The sequence below is a fragment of the Chelonia mydas genome, chromosome 7 (assembly GCF_015237465.2).
Source record: "Chelonia mydas isolate rCheMyd1 chromosome 7, rCheMyd1.pri.v2, whole genome shotgun sequence".
NCBI classification, from domain to species: domain Eukaryota; kingdom Metazoa; phylum Chordata; order Testudines; family Cheloniidae; genus Chelonia; species Chelonia mydas.
The window spans coordinates 116,720,292-116,741,911 of record NC_057853.1 but is presented as its reverse complement, the minus strand read 5'-3'; the positions used below and the strand labels follow the sequence as shown (position 1 = coordinate 116,741,911).

The window sequence follows — 21,620 nt, the reverse complement described above, 5'->3', positions numbered from 1 at the left end:
CCTTTCCCAATGGCTTATTGAGGGATTCTAAGGAAGCTGAGCTGCGTAACCTTTCTCATGCCATGGTCCATAGCGCCCCCAGTGGCGAGACCCTGTTACAGTAGTGCCTGCCGCCGGGTCGTACCCTCTCCATTGTGGCCTGAGGACAATACCCTACACGCCTGACAGTAATGGAAGGAGAGAGGACAGAGCAATGAGATAACGAACTGAGGCTCACTACAAATAAATCAGGCTCTTCTGCTTGTGTATGACTGGTAGGAGACCTCTTTATTCTGAAATAGCAATCAGCGCATGCAAACTATATTTGGAAGTTACAATATCCATCCATTTAGATAAATAGGTAATTACGGTGATGAATAGGGACTGCAATGTTCAGGCAAGACGAGAGTTAGAAACAGCAGCACCAGGCTGCTACAATGTTCACACCAGGATTTCTAAGTGATTAAATCAGCTCTACAAAAGCACACGGAGTGAAATGCTGCAGGAGAAAGCAGCTTAGCTCTGGCTAGTGTTCTCCGGTGCACCACTGGTGTACGAGATACACAGCACAAGCTTCGTGGGAGGCATCCCACAGCTTTCTCTCTCTGGTGCAACTAGGCATTAAGAAACTTGGAGGACCACAGAGAATCTTTAGAAGCTCTTGTTACCTGCTAAGCAAAGTCATCCCCTTGAGATGACACTAGCTGATTGAAAGCCAGCAAGGTCGGTCTCTTAAGTGTGTAGCTCAGTGTCCCTAAGGGATCCACGAAGGCGGGTTTGGAAAGCCGTGTGTGGGGATCCTTCTGACTTCGGTTGAATTTTATCATAGAGGGTAGGGACAAGTGCAATGCTGCAGCGATCCCAGGTTTCTGTGAGTTCTGCTTCCATTGCAACACAGTGATCCGTGCACTGTGACACCGCCATGGAAAGGTCACTGTGCAGCATGCTGGACTGCCAGCCCACAAGGAGCCTGCCCTCCAGGTCCCCCATCATTTGAGCAGAGGGAGTGGGCTGGGAGTTAAACAGCCTTCAGGACTAGATCCCACCCCTACTTTAACAGGAGCTGCAGGCCTGGAAACAGGGGGGGAAGGAGAGTCTCCAGGCTGGCCCACTGGTCTATTGACCCATGGTCTGATCCAACCTCCATTGAGCTCAATGGGAAGGTTCCCAATGACTCCATCGGGCACTGGATCAGGCCCCAAGAGTGTTGATTGGGAGAAAATGAGGGGGATCCCAAAGGATCTTCTTCCTACCCAAGTCTAGCTTTCTTGTGATACATAGGAGAGCAGATCAGATGATCTGGAGTTCCCTTCTGCTCTTAAACTCTGGGACTCTACAGGTCTTGGTTTCCCTTCCAGTAAAAACATCATAGCACACTCCTGGGGTCTTAAAATTTCACCTTTTGTGTCAGGAGAATCACATGGAACAACACTGAGTTCCTGCAAATGCCTCCCACCGCTCTTACACTCACTCCCCCTGCTGCGGGACGGGTTAGGTTTTAGCTTTCAGAGACTGCATGCGTCCCAAGAGGTTCTGTGGTGCTGGTACTATTGTCCATTTTGACCCCACGTATCTCTGATTGGTTCACCAGGTTGTTGAAATCCTCTTTAATGCTCTCAACCAGAACCTGGTCCAGTTTGAGCTGAAGCCCGGCGTCGAAGTCATCGTGTACGTCACTCAGCTGACGTTAGGTAAGTGTGGAGTCCCACGTAAGTTGTGCTTCCCCCGTTACTTCTCACAGGAGCAGGGACACACCCCAGCATGCTACTGGCATATAGATAGATGGACCCTGGGGAAAGAAGAGAGTCTCTTAGTCATTCAAGCTGTGGCAAAGGGAGAACAGAGGCTGGCAATTGCATCCTAGCTCCATCCCAGAATTTAAGGAGGAGCCCACACTGTGAGCAAAAGAACCCAATCGAAATTGGGTGGCATTGGGTTCTCTGTTTCCTAATGCAAAGGTATGCTCCCCATTACCCGGCATTCTCCCTCCCTGCACGGGACCCTCCACTAGCCAGTCAGCCCTGGAGAAGGGCCAGATCCACACCATTTGGCTCCAGACTGGGACTCGAATTGTCGGAGAGTTTGGGGTGCTGCAATGTGGGGATCATGGGTTCAGGCCCACATCTAATCAGAACCTCCAAAAACATCCCCTTCATAAAGTTTATCCCCCCCCTTTTAAATTGGTTCCTTTCTCAAAGCTTCCCACGATAAGCTAATACCGTCCCAGCCAAGGAGGGGCTAGATCAGCGAAGTTCTCGCTCCTTGGCCGGAAGTGTGTTCGCTTACGCTTTGAGGGGGGAGATGGTTTAAAGGAGAGGCATTCAACGTTGGAAGGGGGATGTTCTTCAGAGGTGCCTGACCAGCTTCAGAGCTTGCTTCCACCAGCCCAACCCTCTCCCATGTCTCTAGGTAGCTCAGCTGAAGAAGAGAAAGGGCTGATTAAACCTCGCTTTAGGCAGATGGCTTGGTTAGGTGAAGAAACCCCACACTGTGACAAGAAGCTGCTGGGGCTCAAGGAATGGTTCCCTAGTCTTCGTGGTTAGATCCTGAATTTAACCTTCTGCAGATGGTTCACTGGCCCTTGTTCTGTTGTCAGATTGGAAGGTATTTGCTCACTCTCCGTTCTTGAAGCATCTGCACCACTTATTGACATCGGTCAGGGAAACAGTGTAGTCCGGTGGATGGAACAGAGGCCTGGGTTCCTCCTGGGCTGTAATCTTAGCTCTGTCACTGACTCTCTGCATGACCATGGGCGGGTCACCTTGGCCAAAACTTTTGCACCCCTAACTGGACACCTTTTGGGTCTGATTTCCAGAAGCGCTGAACACCAACAACTTCAATCATAGCCAATAGGAGCTGGGGTGTTCTGTTCTTCTGAAAATCAGCCCCAAGGTATCTTCAGTTGGGTGCCCAAAATCTGAGACACACGAAGTCTGCTGCCGCTTTTGAAAATGTGAGACGTAGCTGCTCTGTGCCTCAGTTTACCCACTTATAAAAATACCATCATTGTAAGGCTTAGTTAATGCATTAATATCTGTAAAGTTTTTTGAGACACTCAGATGAAAGATCTTTTATAAGGCCCTGATCCAGTGCCCAGGGAAATCAGTGGGAGCATTTACATTGACTTCCATGGGCATTGAATCAAACCCTTATTGCTAATTAGAGCTGGGTGAGGATCAAGCCCTTATTGCTAATTAGAAGTGGGGGCACTGGGGAGGGGGAGAGAGACCAAGCCACCCAAGAATAGCCCATAGACTCTGTGGTTCGGGGCACTTGCGTAGGGTGTGAGAGATTCAGGTTCTAGTCCCTGCTCTGCTTGATTCAGACCAGGGACTTCAACATGGGGCTCCCATGCCCCAGACGAGTGCTCTAACAATTGGAGTCTCACTTTTTGGCTTTGTCCAGAAATTCCAACCTGGACCTGAGAAACCTTCCCAATGGAAGTTCCATGGAGGCTGATACATTCGCGTGAAAAGTTGAGATTGCGATGAATCCTTATTTTCCAACAAGAAAACATTTGCCCCCAAAATTCCCAGCCGTCTCCATTGTCGCTATAACAGTCCTATACAGGCAGCTGCTGCTCTTTCGGTGAGCATGGAACTTATGAGAGGGAAATTTAGGCATCTGCCGGAGGAACACTTGCCCTGAGAGGGACCCATCTCTACAAATGAGCCCTGATTAAGATTAAGCACCGGCTCTCCATCTCCATCTTCACTCATCACAATACATCCCCTCCAACCTTTGGCAGCCCTGCAGCCCACCCTGACGTGGCGATCTTAGCGAGAGATGAGAGGCCGGAGAGCTTTTAGCTTTTGCTCTTGCTGACCACCCCTTGCAAGTACCTGGCCAGGTCCGCCGTGCAATATTTCAGTGATCCCATTAAAGGAAATGGGGGTTCTGGTTCCCGTTGAGTTTATCTCATAGAATAATGGGATTCACATTCCTCATTCGTGAAACAGTCAGAGCCAAGAACTAGCTTAGACCATGGCTCCTGACCTCTCTCCCAGCTACTGCCTTTGCTCAGGCCATAGGTGGCAGGGGGCAGCCTGACGCTAGTTAATTTAAGTCATTGAGATTGCTTTTATTAGGAAGCAAATTCCTTTCCGGTGGTATGAACATCAGGCTCCACAACAACAAAAAGCCCCTCCCGGACTGTTACCTCTGGGGGAGAATGATAGACCCTGATGGTCAGGGGTGGACAGCCGGTTAGAATTAAAGTGTCAAATCTGTACCCAGATCCCCAAGTTCAGGACTCAGTATTTGTTATAAATACTGCAACTGCCAAAATTCAGATCCAGGTGAAGATTCTGGACAGCCTTCCGGCCTCCCACAGTCTAGGGCTGTTTGGGTCTGAGCTTTTGCTTCAGGTCCTTCCCTCTACAGTGTTTAGATTCAGGAGGTCCAGCCCTTTCCAGGAATGAGAGTCTGAGCCAAGCTTTCCGCAGGCTGGGTGCTTCCGTGGGAGTTCTGAGAACAGGGTGCCGGCAGTATCCGCCTCTTGGATTGTAAGAATCAGGGCAGGGACCAGGAGTGACTTGGTTGGTGTAGACTCCTCCATGTCTACTGTGCTATATAAGCAATGGAGAGTTGTAATAATGAAACTGGATCAAATGTTCTCTGCAGGTTCAGGAAAGTTCAGCTGCTACTTAAAATCATTTGCAAGAAGCTAGAGGGTCAGTGCTGGGATTAAACTCAGGAGTTCTGAGTTCTCAGTCCCAGTCTTGCACACTGACCACTAGGCCATGAGAATTCTGCCCCAGACCAGCGGTGGGAGCAGCTACCCACACAAGGCACTACATACACTCTATTATAAACCACCCAAACCATATCAATAGAGGTGGGTCAGCGCTGCAAACTGCTGTGGAATTTGGGAAGCAGCAGGGGGCTGTTTGGTTGGAGGGTTTTGCTTTGGGCTCATCTCCAGCATAAGCTAACAAAATAAAAACATCTCGGCACCAGTCTTATCGAATCACCCTTCAAATCCTTTATGCTTCTGCTCCAGCTCCAATGAAAGCATCAAACGAGACAGCCCGAAGAGTTAACACGGGAACAGTGAGTTTGTCTCAGCACAGCCTGATTCTGCGTTTTTATCAGGAGCTGTTACAGGGCATCGCCAACTCAAATAGGAGCTTCTCTTTCGAAGGCAGGGGAATTGATTTGTCTCATACCAGCTGGCTCTGCTCAAACAGCATGTCCCACACAGCGATGATAGGAAAGCAGATGCTGCAAAGAGAGAACCAGGTTCGGCTGTCTGGTGCCCAGACCCCCCTGGTTAATGGCTTCCCAATATAACTGTCTGCCCTTTCTCTTTGCAGCGCCTCTCGTGGACTCCAGCACCGGACACAGCAGTTCGGCAATGCTGATGTTGTTGTCTGTGGTCTTTGTCGGCTTGGCTGTTTTTTTAATCTACAAATTTAAAAGGTATGTTGAGAAGCTAGCCGGGGAGTTGGCTGTTTCCAAGGAAGCCTGGCAAAGGGATGCTGAAAATCCGGAGTTTAGAGCAGGAGAGCCGTGCTCCCTGATATGGGGGGTCTAGGATTGAATGACATAGGGGATTGCGGCCAGAACCTCCCTTGACTCATATAGTTCCCTTGTCTTCCGTGGAGCTGTGCCAGTTTCCATCAGCTGCAAATCCAGCCTCTTGGCTTCAATACAGCTATCCTGATTTACATCAACCGAGTATGTGATCCACTACGTTCAGTGGCGCTCCACCTCTTATCCCAGCTGAGAAGCTAGTCCTTGCTTTAGACTGATTTAGGATGTCAGTAATGTAATTACTCTCCCCTAGCCAAAAAGATGAAATGTGCTTGCCTGTAAGGGCTGTGACAGACACTGGACTGGCTGCCATGTTTCCAGGCGGCCAGGCAGTCGAAGATACTGCCAAGCGGACAGTGTGTTACATGGGTACAAGGTGCACGTATAGTACATCCAAAATATGGCTGCCCATTAGGGTTACGGACCTGCAGTATTCTGCTGTGTTTGGACAGCTGGGACCTAGTGGCGTTTTCTTACCTTAACTACGATGGACAATGATTTACATAATGGGGGAAGGGGGGGGCCAAAGGATCACCTGAGGTTTTGCCAGCTCAGTTCTGCACTGCTTTGCACTTTGCATTGTCGTTTACACTTACAAAAAGCAAGGGTAAAGCAAGCATCTCCCAAGGGGGTAGCATTTTACAGCCGCTTTGCACAGGTGGGGCACAGGAGAATCAGGCCCTCGATATTTGATTCCTGTTGCTGCCTGGTCCCAGGAGATGAGTTTTGTCTCCACGTGTTGCTCACCACAGGTAAACCCTGTACTCAGACTGCTGAGTGCTAGCATCAGAATGCAGAAGCCCTCCATTGAGCAGTGTACACATGATCTCGTAGGAGCCAGTGTTAATCACTCTCCGTTACTTCCCCATCACGTCTGCCCTGCTCTCAAATCAACAGACGGTTTTTTTCCCCATGTAACTCGCTGCGAATGCTCCCTGGGACCTGAAAAATCAAGCTGTGTCTTGCAACAGCGCTAGAGATGGGATTGAACCAGGACCTGAGTCAAAGTGTAGAGGGGGCTGTTCAAAATCCAAATTCAGCAGATCGTTCGGTATCCGTACATATCATGAAACCTGCAGCTGTTGTGACCCGACAGGGAGCTTGTCTGTGTCTGACATGCAGAGAACAGATACTTCCACGTTAAGTGCGAAGGTGCCATTACCAGACTTTAATATAAACACCCCGTTCCCGAGCAGCGGTCAGGACGTGCATTGTGTCCATTATACTCTGCTGCCTCAAGTTGTCAAAGAAAACTATGGGACAAGTGTGCTTTGTTTGCTGAATGGCTGCCTAATGGGCATGCTTCTTAGGCAGACAGAATTCTTCTTAGTGTAATCTTTGCATCCAGTAAGGTTCCTGCCGTGTTAAATGGGCTGCATGCCCAGATCCAGCCCCGCAGCTGTATTGTACCGTACTGGAACTACAGATTGGATCTGATTTTTGATTCTAGGCATGAATACGTTTTAAGTTTCTAACTCCCAAACCAGAGCCTTTCCCCGACAGGTCCCAGCCCTATGCATCTCTCTCTGACTCTTCTTCAGGAGGATGTAAGGCTGTGCCTCCTAAGGGATTCTTGGGTTGCAGACAGCCTGGGGTCTCGAGAGTGGAAGGCAGTCACTCAGAGGGGCCTGGGCTCTACGCTCCAAATTGAAATCAATATCATTGTACTTATAAAAAGGAAAGGCTGCTCATTTCTGAGCTTTTTAAATTGAAATTGGCTGGTACCATTGCCTACGGGCTTGATCCGAAGCCCACTGAAGTCAATGGGAATCGAGTGCTCTGATCCTACGGCCACTGAAGTGAGTGGGAAAGCTTCCATTGGTTTCAGGAGAATAGGATCAAGCCCTTAGTGCCCAGGATTTTCATCGGCTCAGATGCAGGGTTTCAGCCTCCTACGCTTGTCAGGTCGACAGAACAAAGCCACTTCACTGTTGCTCTCTGCTCCCACGCTGTGATGAAATGCAGCTTGCCAAAGGAGTGCCGGCCCTGCTCCTGAGCATGGGATGCTATTCCAGGGACAGGAGGCCCAGTGAGATGGAGAATGACACCTCTGCCCTAGAATGTGGGGACCAGAGGCTGGACTTCTATCGGAACCTTCCTCTTGGAGTGATGCAAAATCCCAAATCTTTCCTCCCTTGCCTGTGGCCCCACATGAGGCTTTCTAATGGAGTTGTGTCTGGGGCTTGGTACAAGGGGAGTGGGCTAGTAAAGAGGAGTCAGTGCTTCAGGGCTGGAGCACCCCTGGAAAAAAAGAGTGGGTACTCAGCACCCACCAGCCACCTGCCGATCAGCTGTTTGGTGGGTCCCACTGATCAGCTGTTCAGCGGTGGGTGGGAGGCACTGGGAGGAGGGGGCGGATCAGGGGTGGAAGAGGTGGGCGGGGCCTTGGGGAAAAGGAGTGGAGTGGGGCTGGGGCCTCGAAGCAGAGCAGGTGTGGAGTACCCACCTAGAAAGAGGAAAGTCGGTACCAGGCAGCTTGGCAAACCAGTGTGTGCAGCCCCTTGAAAGATAGCCCCTATGCTGCAGCATCGACGGCATCCTAAATGCAGCCTCTCTGAACCTCGCCACCCCCCTGAAAAGTGCTCCCCGCCTTATGAACCCCTCCCACCTCCCCAGGCGGGATCATTACAGGTGCCTGGTATGACTTTGCTGTGCCCCAGGGATGGGGAGCCCAGACCCTACACTGTCTCCAAAGATGTGGGGCAGGACAGCTCTGGGCTGTAGAGGACTACATTCTTAGCTGCTTTGTCCAAACCAACACACGCCACTGCAAATGACAAAGGCTGGGAAATCCGGAACCCCGAGTGCCTAACGGCAGGGTCATGGAGCAGAAAACATGCTTAAACCCCAAGCCCGCTGCCTCTTTGGATTAGAAATTATAGCATGCAACAGCTCTCAATAGAGAAATGGGCATAAAGTAAACCGCTCGTCTCCCACTTCCTCCGAGCTGTCGGTCCACTGGCCGTGTGTACTTTTATGATTAGCTAGAATCACTGTCTGAATACCAAGTTTCTGTTTAGAGAAAGGGGGAGCATGTGGCTGCATAAATGTTTAATTCTGCAAATTTATAGAATTGGCACGCTGCTGGCTTCCACACAGCCTCCTTATTATGAGTCTGTATGTGAGAGACTCAGCCGATGCGTTAGAGATCCCTGCTGCAACCTGTTCTCCCAGCTTGGAACCCTGGCAGTGAAAGAAGTGTGTGTATGTGGAGGTCACTCATTACAGGGATCAGAGAATCATAGGACTGGAAGGGACCTCAAGAGGTCGTCTAGTCCAGTCCCCTGCACTCAAGGCAGGACTACATATTATCAGACCATCCCTGACAGGCGTTTGTCTAACCTGCTCTTAAAAATCTCCAATGATGGAGATTCCACAACCTCTCTGGGCAATTTATTCCAGTGCTTAACCACTCTGACAGTTAGGAACTTTTTCCTAATATCCAACCTAAACTGCCCTTGCTGCAATTTAAGCCCCTTGGTTCTTGTCCTATCCTCAGAGGTTAAGGAGAACAATTTTTCCCCTCCTCCTTGTAACCATCTTTTATGGAGGTAAAAACTGTTATCATGGCCCCTCTCAGTCTGCTCTTCTCCAGACTAAACAAACCCAATTTTTTCAGTCTTCCCTCATAGGTCATGTTTTCTAGACCTTTAATCATTTTTGTTGCTCTTCTGTTCTCCACTTTGTCCACATCTTTCCTGAAATGTGGCTAACAGAACTGGACACAATACTCCAGTCGAGGCCATATCAGCGCAGAAGAATTACTTCTTGTGTCTTGCTTAGAATACTCCTGCTAATACATCCCAGAATGATGTTCACTTTTTTTTGCAATAGTGTTACACTGTTGACTCATATTTAGCTTGTGATCCACTGTGACCCCCAGATCCCTTTTTGCGCTGTTCCTTCCTAGACAGTCATTTCCCATTCTGTATGTGTGCAACTGATTGTTCCTTCCTAAGTGCAGTACTTCGCATTAGTCCTTATTGAATTTCATCCTGTTTACTTCAGACTATTTCTCCAGTTTGTCCAGATCATTTTGAATTTTAATCCTGTCCTCCAAAGCGCTTGCAACCCCTCCCAGCTTGGTATCGTCAGCAAACTTTATAAGTGTACTCTGTATGCCGTTATCTACATCATTGATGAAGATATTGAACAGAACCAGAACTGATCCCTGCTGGACCCCACTCGTTATGTCCTTCCAGCACGACTGTGAACCACTGATTATTACTCTCTGGGAACGGTTTTCCAACCAGTTATGCACCCACTGTATAGTAGATCCATCTAGGTTGTATTTCCCTATTTTATTTATGAGAAGGTTAAGCGAGACTGTATCCACAAGGCTTGTTACCCTGTCAAAGAAAGCTATCAGGTTGGTTTGATATCATTTTGTTCTTGACAAATCCATGCCGACTCTTATTTATCACCTTATTATCTTCTAAGGTGTTTGCAAATGTATTGCTTCATTATTTGATCCATTATCTTTCTGGGTACTGAAGTTAAGCTGACTGGTCTGTGATTCCCTGGGTTGTCCTTTTCTTATAGATTGGCACTATATTTGCACCTTTGGGGGACTCCGAGGACAGATGTGTGATGGGATAATGCAGGGGGTGTGTGTGTTTGTGTGTGTGGATTTGTTTTCTCCCTGGTTCCCAGAGACAGCTGGAGGCTCTGTTCCACACAGCATCAGAGAACTCTTTTTCATTCCCCCCCTCCCCCCCCCCCACCGCTCACAGCTAAAGACAGTAACTTTCCTACTGCTGCTTCTTCTGAAAACAGAGCTGAGATTCCCTTGATCTGCAGGCTCATCTGGAGAGTTCTGGGCCCTTTGATCCTAACTGGAGTTTTCCTGTTCACTCTCAAACCTTGATTGGACTGTTCAGGCCCCTTTTAGGGTCTGGTTCCCTTCACCTGGTGGATAGAGCCTTCTCCTACCCCTTATCCATTGCTGGAGAGTTTTGCACTATCTTCCTGGTGTACTCTTCCCCTTCATCTTTTGCTGGACTTCCTTGCACCCCATACACCTGGTTGGGTCTGTTCGATTCTTCCCCTGCCCTGCCTGTTTACCCTGCTTGGTACATTCTCTGTCCATTACTATTGGCAAAAATTCTTGGTTATAGTTGGTGGCTGTTGTTTCATTCTCCAGACCCTAAGCTGTCACTGGTGGTGGTGGTGGAGACTCTGGCCTGTATTGGTTGGGAAAGCAGCCTCCAGACCCAATATGGCCATTCTTATGTTCTTATGGTTTAATTGCTCTAATGAGCTCAGTTCTGCAATGCCAAAGGCCAGTGCCTGAAAAAGGCCTCTTGCTTTCCTTCCTTGGGCAGGAAAATCCCGTGGGTTAACATCTACGCTCAAGTCCAACACGACAAGGAACAGGAGATGATTGGTTCTGTGAGCCAAAGCGAAAGTGCCCCCAAGATCACGCTGAGCGAGTTCACTGACCCTGAGGAGCTAATGGAGAAAGAACTGGATACTCGGGTTATAGGTAAGGCATGACTCCCTCTTGGCGAGCAGTCATCAACCCGGAGAGCACGCTGGCCCTGGAGATACTGGCAGAGTCCATGTTACCAGGGTTCAGGAAAGCAAATGGACACTGGCCTGGGTAACAAAGACATCTCAGGGTGTGAATGGGATGGGACACCTCACTGCGGAGGGGTTGTATTCACATGCACAGAGTTGAACTGATAGCCACATCTTGGGTCAGGAAGAATTTCCCCTCCAGAGTGGGGAGCTTGGGTTACGTTGCACTTTCCTCTGTTCTTGGCCTTTTCCATACTGGGATTCCCCCTTCCCAGCTAGCTGGGACCCCACTGCCATTTATCAATGTGTGATGGCTCTGTGTGTGTGTGTGTGTGTGTGGTGTTAGCCTTCCACATGTGTGTGATCTTGACTCCCATGATGTTTGGGTGGGGGATGCAGCCCAAGCTTGGGAACCCTAGAGCAAGGCCCAGGTAGGTTCAGGCGGGCTTATCCCATGTGATCCGTTTCCTGCTATTGCAAGAAGTGTGGGGTACGTCCCCCCACCACCACCCGACTTCTCTCCCTAGACTCGGCCTGTGTCCTGCTGCACTGTGGCTCATCTGTACCCATTGCCCGTGGGCGAGAGGCGACAGGCTGGGCTGTTTCATGAGCTTCCCTGACCCTTTTCTCCCTCTTATCTTCTGCAGGAAGCATCTCGACAATTGCTAACAGCGAAAGCACAAAGGAAATCCCCAACTGCACTAGTGTTTAATAGCAAGAATCCACTTGGTCTACAGCATTTCTGGCTTTTTATTTGTAATTATTATTATTATTGTTATTATTATTATTATTATTATTAAAAAAAGAAAATGATACGTCATTATCATCATTTCTGGTGGGCTGGGGAGAGGTGTTTTGTTTACCAGGGCCACATTCATAAACGGCAGGTAGATGCTCAGCATTTGGAAAATTCCCATTGGTTACAAATAACGATTGTAGGCGCCGAGACTACAGGGCTAAGCGATTTGAGTGCCCGGTTTGCATTAAAATGACTGGGAACCATGTGTCTAAATCTCCTAGGTGGATCTGAACGTCTCAGCGGAACTGTTGCAGGCAAATGATCCACTTCCCGTCTCCACACCCCGCAGCAAATCAACAGCCTAAGACACTGGAGTTGACTCTGCAATGTGCTGAGTGCCCTCAGCTCCCAATGACTTGCAGGTCTTAGCCGGATCGTGCCCACTCAATTGATTCTCCTTGTCCTTTGATGGGGAAACAAACCGAGTGGCGTTAACCGTTTGGGCTCCAAAGCTGGCGGGCGGGATGCACAAGTAGCTACCAAGAAGCGTGCACAAGTTTATGAATGAGGCTCCAACCTGTGCATCTGACTAGCAAGGATACCGATGGCATACTGTAGATAATTCCAGTGTAAATAGCTTTTTATTTCTTGGGAAATAATTTAATGTTTAGTAAAAGAAAAGTTTAAAAAAACCCAACCCCACACAAACACACCAACCAGGCCACCAAGGATCCCATGTGAGTTCTTGTGCAACACATGGGTTCTCAATATATTCCAGTTGTCTGTCGTATTTAACTCTTTCAGCTCTGTCTGTGTTACATGGTGGTTTTTCTTTTTGCATAACAGGAAGGATTTTTTTTAGCGGGGGGAGTGATTTTAAGAGGCAGGAGTGAGGATTTCATAACACACTTTAACAATGCGCATTGGTTTTTCACCCCAGTTCTAGAGCTAAGCCAATGCTCGTAGACTTCCAGTGCAGAATCTGGTGACACTGGGTAGAGAACATGATGGAAGCGAGGAGAAAGGATCTTGTTCTCAATGACGGGCAAACCTCAAAGTAGTTGGCTTTGAACAGGCTTCCGAAAGCCGGTCCTGATCCCTACAACCCCTGCTCGTAATGGGCCAGATTCTGATATCCTTATCCGCACTGCGGAGTACCTTTGAGTAGTCTCTCTGAAGTCATGCTCCAGAGTAAAGGGCACTTCTGTGTGAGTAAAGGTATCGGAATGGGGCCTGACGCATGTATTTAGGGACTGTGTGGGGGAATAAGGGTTGCAGTCTCAAGCCTGGTGCAAAGCTGAATCGGCATTTTCTCCAAACCTCTTGAGTCTACAAAACTGAGCTGGGGTTCTCCAAGGCTTCCTTACCAGCCTTGCAGGGCAACTGCTTGTAGGCCTGGCTGGAAGTGCTGCAAGAATACCTTTTGATGGTTGGTGCTGCCTGGTCAAAACATGGCCTCAGGAAAGGCAGCATGAAAACAGGATCAGAGGATGCGAAGTTCTCTGAAGGTTTTAGAGCCTTCTGACTTCTTCCGTTCCGGTTCTGAACTGGGGGAGTGTTCCGAGCAGGAGGAAATGGGGAAGATGCTAAAAATGGGCCCAGTCCTGCAAGGGTCCAAAGGGAGCAGAGAGTGCCTGGCTGGGGCACCTTTAGGAGCTGCTCAGCCTCTTGCAGGATTATAGAAAGCGGAGATGGGTTCTAAGATGACGCCAGCTCCAAGACTCCCCGAAGTTTGGGGTGTTTGGATTCAGTGTTCCAGGTCATCTGCCCGCAGAGCTGAGCAGGAGGCTAGGCTTTAAAGCTCCCTGGAAGTGTTACTAGTATCACATGCCTGGGGCTCTGTTCATCAGATGGAAGGTGGTTCAAAGATCTTTACGGGGAGAAAGGCTGGGAAGATCCTTGTGCAAAGAAAAAAGCAGCCCCTATGTCAAGATTCAATCAAACCAGGCAAATTTAGGGAAATGGCATTGTGTGAAACATTAAAGCAAAACAACCTCAAACCACTGCTGCTCCCAGTCTAATCTGCCACTTAACATGCTTGAGGTCCTTTCAATCGGTTTAAAAATAATTTCCCTCACCCTGTCACTTCTGCTCTAGTTCCTGATACAAACAGGAGACTGATGGCTATGCTTTCCTCTCTGACCTTGTGCTTCCATCCATCACATGTGCATACCCTCGTTCTGTTACGCTATCCTTGCTACTGAAACCCCAAAGTGTTCTACAGTAATGGGCCAATCTGCTGATAATACTGTCACAGCAGGGCCATTATTTTCAAATAGTATCCCATTTATATGCGTGCGTGTATGTGATTTGCCCTACTCAGACTTTAGGCGAAGGTTTTGTGAGCTGCTGAGCAGAGAAATGGCACTTGGTTCCTACCAAAACATTGTACCAAATGTTTCAGAGTAACAGCCGTGTTAGTCTGTATTCGCAAAAAGAAAAGGAGGACTTGTGGCACCTTAGAGACTAACCAATTTATTTGAGCATGAGCTTTCGTGAGCTACAGCTCACTTCATCGGTGATTTTCACTTTGAACATTTTCAGAGAATTTTACAGGGATTTTTTTCCCAGTGAAATGAAATTTGGAATTGATTCAGTACAAAAAAAAAAATCTCATGGGGTTCCTCCCCCCTTTGCCTTTTTCTGCCTTTTTCCCATGCACATTGGGGGTGGGGGGGGATCATGAGAAGGGAGGGGAACCCACAAAACATGAGTAGTTTTGCTGTTGGGGAGAGCTGGAAAATAGGACCATTTTTGAACGATGCAAAGATTTGGCACCAAAAATGCTGTATCAGTCACAAAGCCATGTTTGTGTTGAGGGAACGTTTCAACCATCTCTAATCCTGAGCAAACCTCAGCTTCCATGGGACTCAGTAGGAACCGCGGGTTTGATCCGGAGCCTGCTGAAACCAATGGGAGTTTCGCCACTGTCTTCCGTGAGCTTTGGATCAGTCCCTGAGACTGCATGCTTGCACTCTCCCTCTCTTAGAGTCCATCGCCCAGGCTCTGGGAGGTGTAACTCTCCACTTGGGTAGACATACACACTCTAGCTCTGCTCAGGCAAGCTCCTAAATATAGCAGCGTGGGTGGGATTGGGCTCTCAGTTCAGCCTGTCCCAAGTGCTTTTTATTAAAATAATAGAACAATGGAGAAAGAACACCAAGAAATTTGAAGTCCTGTGGCCCATCTGGGCCATAATGCTGGCTGAAACTAGCAGCTCCATACTACCCTTCCTCACAGCTGCTGCGGAAGGGGGTGTGGCTGTGTTAAGGGGCGTGGCCAGAGCACACTTGTACTCCGCTAATCCCTGGTTGCAGCCACCATCAGTTAAGCAGCCCTGAGGCCGCTCTAAATTGCTCCAGGAGCCCCACCAGCCCCTGCTTAGTCCTGGGGATGGGGTGGGGGAGGGAGTGCAAAGGTAGCACAAATCCTCATGCTTCCCTTTGGCGCCTGCCTGTATCACACTTGAGGAGCAAGGTCAGAAACTCTGGTTTCTTTTGAAGAGTTAAAAAAAAATCCCTCCTTTTATATTGTAAGGATTAAATGGGGCAGACAATTGCAATACTTCTATTAAACACGGTAATACAAATGCATGTCATATATATATACATATATATAAATACTGTTCTTGGTTTTCTTGTTCCATTTGAATATTTCTACTGTAAAAAAGGCAGTGGTTTTGAAATTGTTGAAAATAAATGTATTTTTGTACATCAGATCTACCCATGGCTGCTCTTTCACTGCTCGTCCTTGTCGTTCACTCTTCCAGTGCAGCCCTGGCTGCTGCTGCTCTTCTCCCTCTGCTGAGCCTCTGGAGTGTTTGCTTGCCCTAGGACAGTGTTTCTAAATGGGTCGGTCGTCACCCCTGCACGGGGGCGAGTTATGAGGCATTGAAAATGTTGTTGCACTCTAAAGCAAAGAAAAAAAAAATCTAGCCCTTAGCCGCACCTTATCAGTTTGGCTGCAATTCTTAGTTTTTGGTTGAATGGCACCATATTGGAATGAGGCCCCTTTCTATGTATCTGACTTGTTAACCATAACATCAGCAGTGTACTAGCGTGGCATGTAAAGCCACATGGGGGAAGTGCTGTGTGTGTCCATTGGGAGAGGAGGCCTTTAAATCAGTTAGGGTGGAAAAATATGAATTAAACAAAAAAGGTATCCTTCCCACAGTGGGGCAAGGGACCAGTTCAGAACGTCACCAAAAAACAGCCCTCCTCGCCAATTACTGATCTGCTTAATAGCCCACTCAGGGGGCCAGGCAGCTAGCTTTTGTTCCCAGTAGTGCTGAATCTTGGCTCTTGCTATTTGCCTTGCCTATCTGCTGCTGCTATACCGTTAGCTGTGCTTTATTAAGCTAACTCTCCATAAAGCCACATGCTGCCCTGACAAAGGCTCTTTGTAGTATTCTGTCTGTGCCGTTGGTAAAGCTGATTAAAATTTGAAATGACACATTTGCCCTTTGGAAAATGGCGTCGTGTTACCATCAACATTTGCTATGAGGAAAGATTTATTTCTAATGGTAATACTCAGTGCAGGGCGCTGGACTAGATGACCTATCGTGTGCCCTTAGAGGCCTACATTTCTGTGATTCTACGATTCATCTACTTGTCCATTGGGAAAAAGCAAAATGAAATGTTTTGTTTGGGGGGTGACCCAAATCAAATTAATGTTAATCTCAGTCTTATGAGTACCTCCTGGGAGTCGTGGTTTCCACTCCCATGAGCCATTACAGTAGCTCAGCCACAAACTGAGACCACAGTGCATCATGGGAGATAGTCAGGCTAGAAAACAGGACCCATAGCGGGGAGGGTGGGGAAAGAGACCCAGAAATACAACTCTCATAAGGTACCCCGGCTGCTCAAAGAGAGCCATTAATGTTGACCATAAATGAAATCTTTTGAAAGTCCCAAACTGAAATTGTTGAGAACTTTTATTTTTGTGTTTGGATAGTTCAAATTTCATCCCAATTTGGGACAAAACCAAATATCCAAATAGTTCCTGTGTAATAGAAATGCCGTGTGTTGGTCAGTTCCAGGCTCCTCGTTTATTTTGAGAAGGCAGAACCCGCAGACCCGCCATCCAGTTCACCATCTGCCTTTCAAACCAGCTTTCCTGCCACATTGTTGTCCTAGTGAGGTGCTGTGGAATTTACACGTCACACGCACATAGCACCAATGCAGACAGGAATCTTCCTGGGACCTGCGAGCTGGCGATGGAAAGAATGAGCGTCGGGACTTCTGTTGGGTTTCCCTCATGCTCTCTCTTCTTTTTCCCTCTCCCCAGCGAAGTACTATGGTTATTAAGCCCTATCAAAGGCCCATTCCACCGCTGACATATTATTGTAATACAGCATCTGAGTGCTATTCTCCTGTCATGTATCATGGTACTCTACATCAGCAGACTGGCAGCTGACAAGCACCCACGTTCTAGTGACGGATCGCAGCTGGGACGTTTTCCAGCGCTGCTTTGTCTTTAAGGAGAGGGGTTAGTTTGGCAGGTGGAAAGTAAAGAACACAAGGAGGGCAGTGCTGGAGAGCTGCCATTGAGCTTTCAAAGCCTTTAAATCTAGATTATGTATGAGGTTGGCTCTGGTGTTATAATTAACAGGGCTGCCGATGTTTCCATCAGAAACCCGTGGGTAGGGGTGGAAGGGGAGTTAGCCCTTCATTCAAGCTTATTCAGCTGCTATTTGGCACACAACTATCGGTGCAGTGTTTATGTGAGAGAGAGGCAGAAAAAGTGCTCCCCAGATTTGCCAGTGTCAATTACAATCTTGCCCAATTTCAGATGCTTCATTGTGTGTTGGGCCAGCTACATTTTGCAAATGAGTGTGTAGGAACCTATCAGGGAGGGGAAGGGGCAGGGGCAGGGGCAGGGAGATGGCGGGGGGTGGGGTTGCCCTTAATAAATACAAAAGGGTCTGATTCACTGCTTGCTTATGCCAGTTGCACTTGTGCATCTTCAGTGAAGTTACTCCTGATTTACACGCGCATGAGCACCATGTGAGTGCCCACTTCAAGGCAAGACTCAATCCCCTTTAGAGCTAGTTGGGCATCGCAAGGCATTGTAGGGTCAACATTTGGAGCAGTTTGTAACCAAACAAATTAAATTCAATAAAAACCAGGGTGAAGGGAAAAGACGGAGGTGGCTGGTTATGAACCAGGCTAGAAGCATTTTCATGTCACATGCTTTTTAAACTGTCATGATAAATCTGTGTTGGTCACGAAAACCACAACGGCAACTTGTTCAGGTACTCCTGGAACCAGAAAGCAAAACTGATTTGCAACCAAAATGTGAAACGGATGCCGGTGGCCCCATTTTACTGGCAACTGGCAACTTCACCCACAGCATGGAAAGCCTTTCCCAGCCCCCGAGAGCTCCCTGTCTCACTACTATTCCCTTCCCTTGCAATGAGCCTGCGTAGTGCTAGGAATACAGGTGAGGCCACTTTTAACCACCTGATTCTTTACCTTGACAGTGGCTCTATAACTGACAGTCTACTGGTTCCAACAGCTCTGAACCCTATTAAAAGATGTTGTGGGACTTTCATCATCTTCGCTTCCCTTCCTTGACTATGGGCCAAATTCCTGCTCTGACCATCACTTCTCTCTGCCCACCACTTGGGGTGTAATGCAGGATTGGTCCCGATATTTTAAAAAAAATAATGAAAAGGATGCAACCTCCCTCCGCCCCGAGATATTCACTGGACTCCATGAATGCAAAGCTAGCCAGGGTTAAATCTGCTGGCCTCCTTCACGGTCCCTAGGCATTGCAGCACATTCGGCATGGGGGCTCACCGTCACCCAGCACGACTGCAGGGTGAGTTCAGGGGCACTGGGCGTGACCGCCAGTCTGGGCATTTATGTCAGGCTCTGAGTGTTAATAGATTGTGGGGATGGAGCAGAGAATGTAGTTCTTTCAGTGAGGAACACGTTGAATAACCACAGGGACTAAACCAATTAGGGCTGAGTGAACTGGTTTGGATGAAATAGGAACTGCAGTTTCGCCCAGAATCCACGCTGACCCTGGGACTTGGGGATGTTCACTCATGGCTGGTGCTGCGTGTGTCTTTAAGCACAGGGGTTGTTTAATTACATGTGAGCAGAGACGTGTATGGGGCGTTACCCGATCAGTTGTTATAATCCATGTAGTCTCACCCGTGAGGTCCTCCTTTTTCTCTCATAGTATGGCCTCGTGGATATAGGACTGGATTGGGACGGGGGGTGTGTGTCCTGTTCCTAGCTCTGCTACTGTGCTGCTCGGTGACCTTGGGCAAGTCACTGAACTACCCTGCGCCTCAGTGTCCCCATCTGTAAAATGGGGATTAATGTTACTCACAGGCTTTGTGCTCTACTGCTGACGCATGCTGGGTAAAGAGAAGGAGAGCATTAGTATTATAATACCACTGAATATCAGGCATGGGGAGAGTCTCAATGTCTGCACACATACAAATTGTGAGTTAAAAGATAAAAAGCCAGTTGATGGCACTCATGAATACACAGCTCAAGTAGCCTGTGGGTGCCATACCCTGCAAATGGCTGCCTCCATACAGTCCATCCCAGTCTTGAGCAAGGGCGTGGGGCCAAGCCAGACGAGACACTGATGCATAGACCAGGGGTGTGCGCGTGGAGCGAGATGCCCGGCTCAGAACGCCTTGTAGGGCAGGACTAACGTAACTGTGCAGCGGCAGCTGGAGTCGTGATGATGGCAAGGGTACATGCTACCCTTGGTGCGTGAGGCGGATTTCCCTTGTTTTCTGGTTCTTACATAGGGGCTGGGCTTTCCCCTCGGGCAGCAGACTGGGGTCATATGGCCGACTCCCTAGGACATAGGTGTCACCGAGCCAGCCCTGCAGTTCATGTAAATCAGGCCAGCTCCATTGACGTCGATGGCCCTATGCCTCTTGACACCAGCTGAGAAGCGGAGGTCTGGAATATGCCATCGTTATCAAAATGGGTCTATTTCTTGGGGAGGGGGAGCCGCTTCTCCCTCCACCTTCCGAGTCATTAAAGTGCCGCTTGCATTTTTGTAGCCTGTTACACAATTATATGCATGCAGGGGGATGTGGCTAACTGGGCCCCACTGCTGGCTGGCGTGACACAAACCTTGCAGCAAATCACTGCATTTGGGACCGCAACATGCTGCTCTGCCGGCGGGAGCTAACACAGCACATGGAGCCAAACTGTTCAGTGCCGGGCATCTCATTAGTGCCATCTTACAGCCAGCCCTGGCCCTACTCACCCACTGGGTTCCTGAGACACGGGGTTGGGTGCCATGTTTATTTAAATGCTCAGAGCCAGGATCAGTGGAGGTTGCTTTTGTAACTTAGGCTCAAATCCTTAAAGGTATTTAGCCAGCTAAGTCCTGGTGATTTCAGTGGCAGTTAGGCACCAAAATCCCTTTAAGGGGCTGGGCCTCTGGGCTTCTTTATCCCGTATCTTTTTTCAGCACATATTGCACACAACAAATTAACCCTTCGTGCACCCTCCAGGATGCAAGTTAAACTCCCTTGGGAATAATACACCCAATCCTACATTTGATCCGTCCCAGTTTTGATGGTAGGGATTCTGACACACAGCGTTACATTCTGTATAGCAACAGCTTAACTCCTCCAGTGCAGATTTTTAATTGCAGTCAGAATCAGCCATTAAAGCCTAGGTCCTCGCAGGTATATAGGTGCTAAACTCCGACTGAAATCAATGGGCATTAGGAGCCTAAACACCTCTGAGGAGCTGGGCCTAAATGATTTGCCCACGGTCCCAGCACTAGAATTTAGGGGCGCAGCTTGTCAGTTGCTAACTCTGGCTTCTGGGTGCAGCTCATTGGATTGCCACCTCCCTCCCGGTCATCACCCGTTTAACGTCCAGCCTCGCATGCTGGAGCCTAAGATAACACTGAAGTCTGCATGAGGCCAGGGTCTGTGGGCTGGGATCCAGATTTTAGGTAGGCTGGGATTTGGAACTGAGGCCAAGCCAGGGCTCAGTAGTTCTGGTATTATCCTGTCTCTCGTTTTTAATCAGAATTAATGACTGTTCAGGAACAGCAGCTATAACAGTTATTAAGGCTTCACAGCTGTTCAGCCAGTCAGATCACTTGATTGGTTTCTTGCTCCCTCACCTTCCAAAGCTGGGCAGAGTCGTGACATGCAAAGAAGCCCAAAAGGTGCAGAGGTTTGGGTCAAACCACCAGCAAGGAGTTTAGGTAGTTATTTGAACGGCTCCATCTGGGCCAGAACACAGGTTGTCTTGGAAGGTTTCCGGTACTGCAGGATGGGCTAGTGGCCAGGACACTTGCAATAGAACCCAGCTTTGCCACTGGGGCAAGTCATCGCTCTGTGCCTCAGTTTCTCCTCCTAGCCTGTTTATATAGAGCATCAGCTGTTCGGGGCGGGGATGAGTGGCTCCCAGAAGCAGCGGCATGGCCCTTCTCCAGCTCCTACACGTAGGGGCAGCCAGGGGGTCTGCTCTGCACACTGCCCCCGCCCCAAGTGCTGCCCCCACAGCTCCCATTAGCCGGGAACCGCAGTCATGGGAGCTGCAGGGGCGGTGCCTGCGGACAGGGCAGTGTGCCTGGGCGCCTCCGCGTAGAAGTCAGAGACGGGACATGCCACTGTTTCCGGAGCCACTTGAGATAAGCGCCGCTTGGAGCCTGCACTCCTGAGCCTCCCCACAAACCCCTGCCCCCGCTGTGATCCCCCCCAACCCCTCAGTCCCAGCCCGGAGCGCCCTCCTACACCCCAAACTCTTCATCCCCAGCCCCACCCCAGAGCCTGCACTCCCAGACGGAGCCCTCACCCCCTCCCACACCCCAACCCCAATTTTGTGAGCATTCATGGCCAACCGTA

The 21,620-nt window shown here is 48.9% G+C and overlaps 1 protein-coding gene across 1 annotated transcript in view; it reads left to right on the top strand.

Annotated features, from left to right (window-relative positions):
- Positions 1-15,488, top strand: part of SORCS3 (sortilin related VPS10 domain containing receptor 3) — a 501,281-nt gene extending 485,793 nt beyond the window's left edge. Inside the window, exons 24-27 of the mRNA XM_037905076.2 lie at positions 1,571-1,670; positions 5,295-5,400; positions 10,839-10,999; positions 11,682-15,488. Of these exons, the coding sequence (XP_037761004.1) occupies positions 1,571-1,670; positions 5,295-5,400; positions 10,839-10,999; positions 11,682-11,746 (432 nt within the window). The 3' untranslated portion in view covers positions 11,747-15,488. The remainder of the gene's footprint in view (positions 1-1,570; positions 1,671-5,294; positions 5,401-10,838; positions 11,000-11,681) is intronic.
- Positions 15,489-21,620: the final 6,132 nt, after the last annotated feature.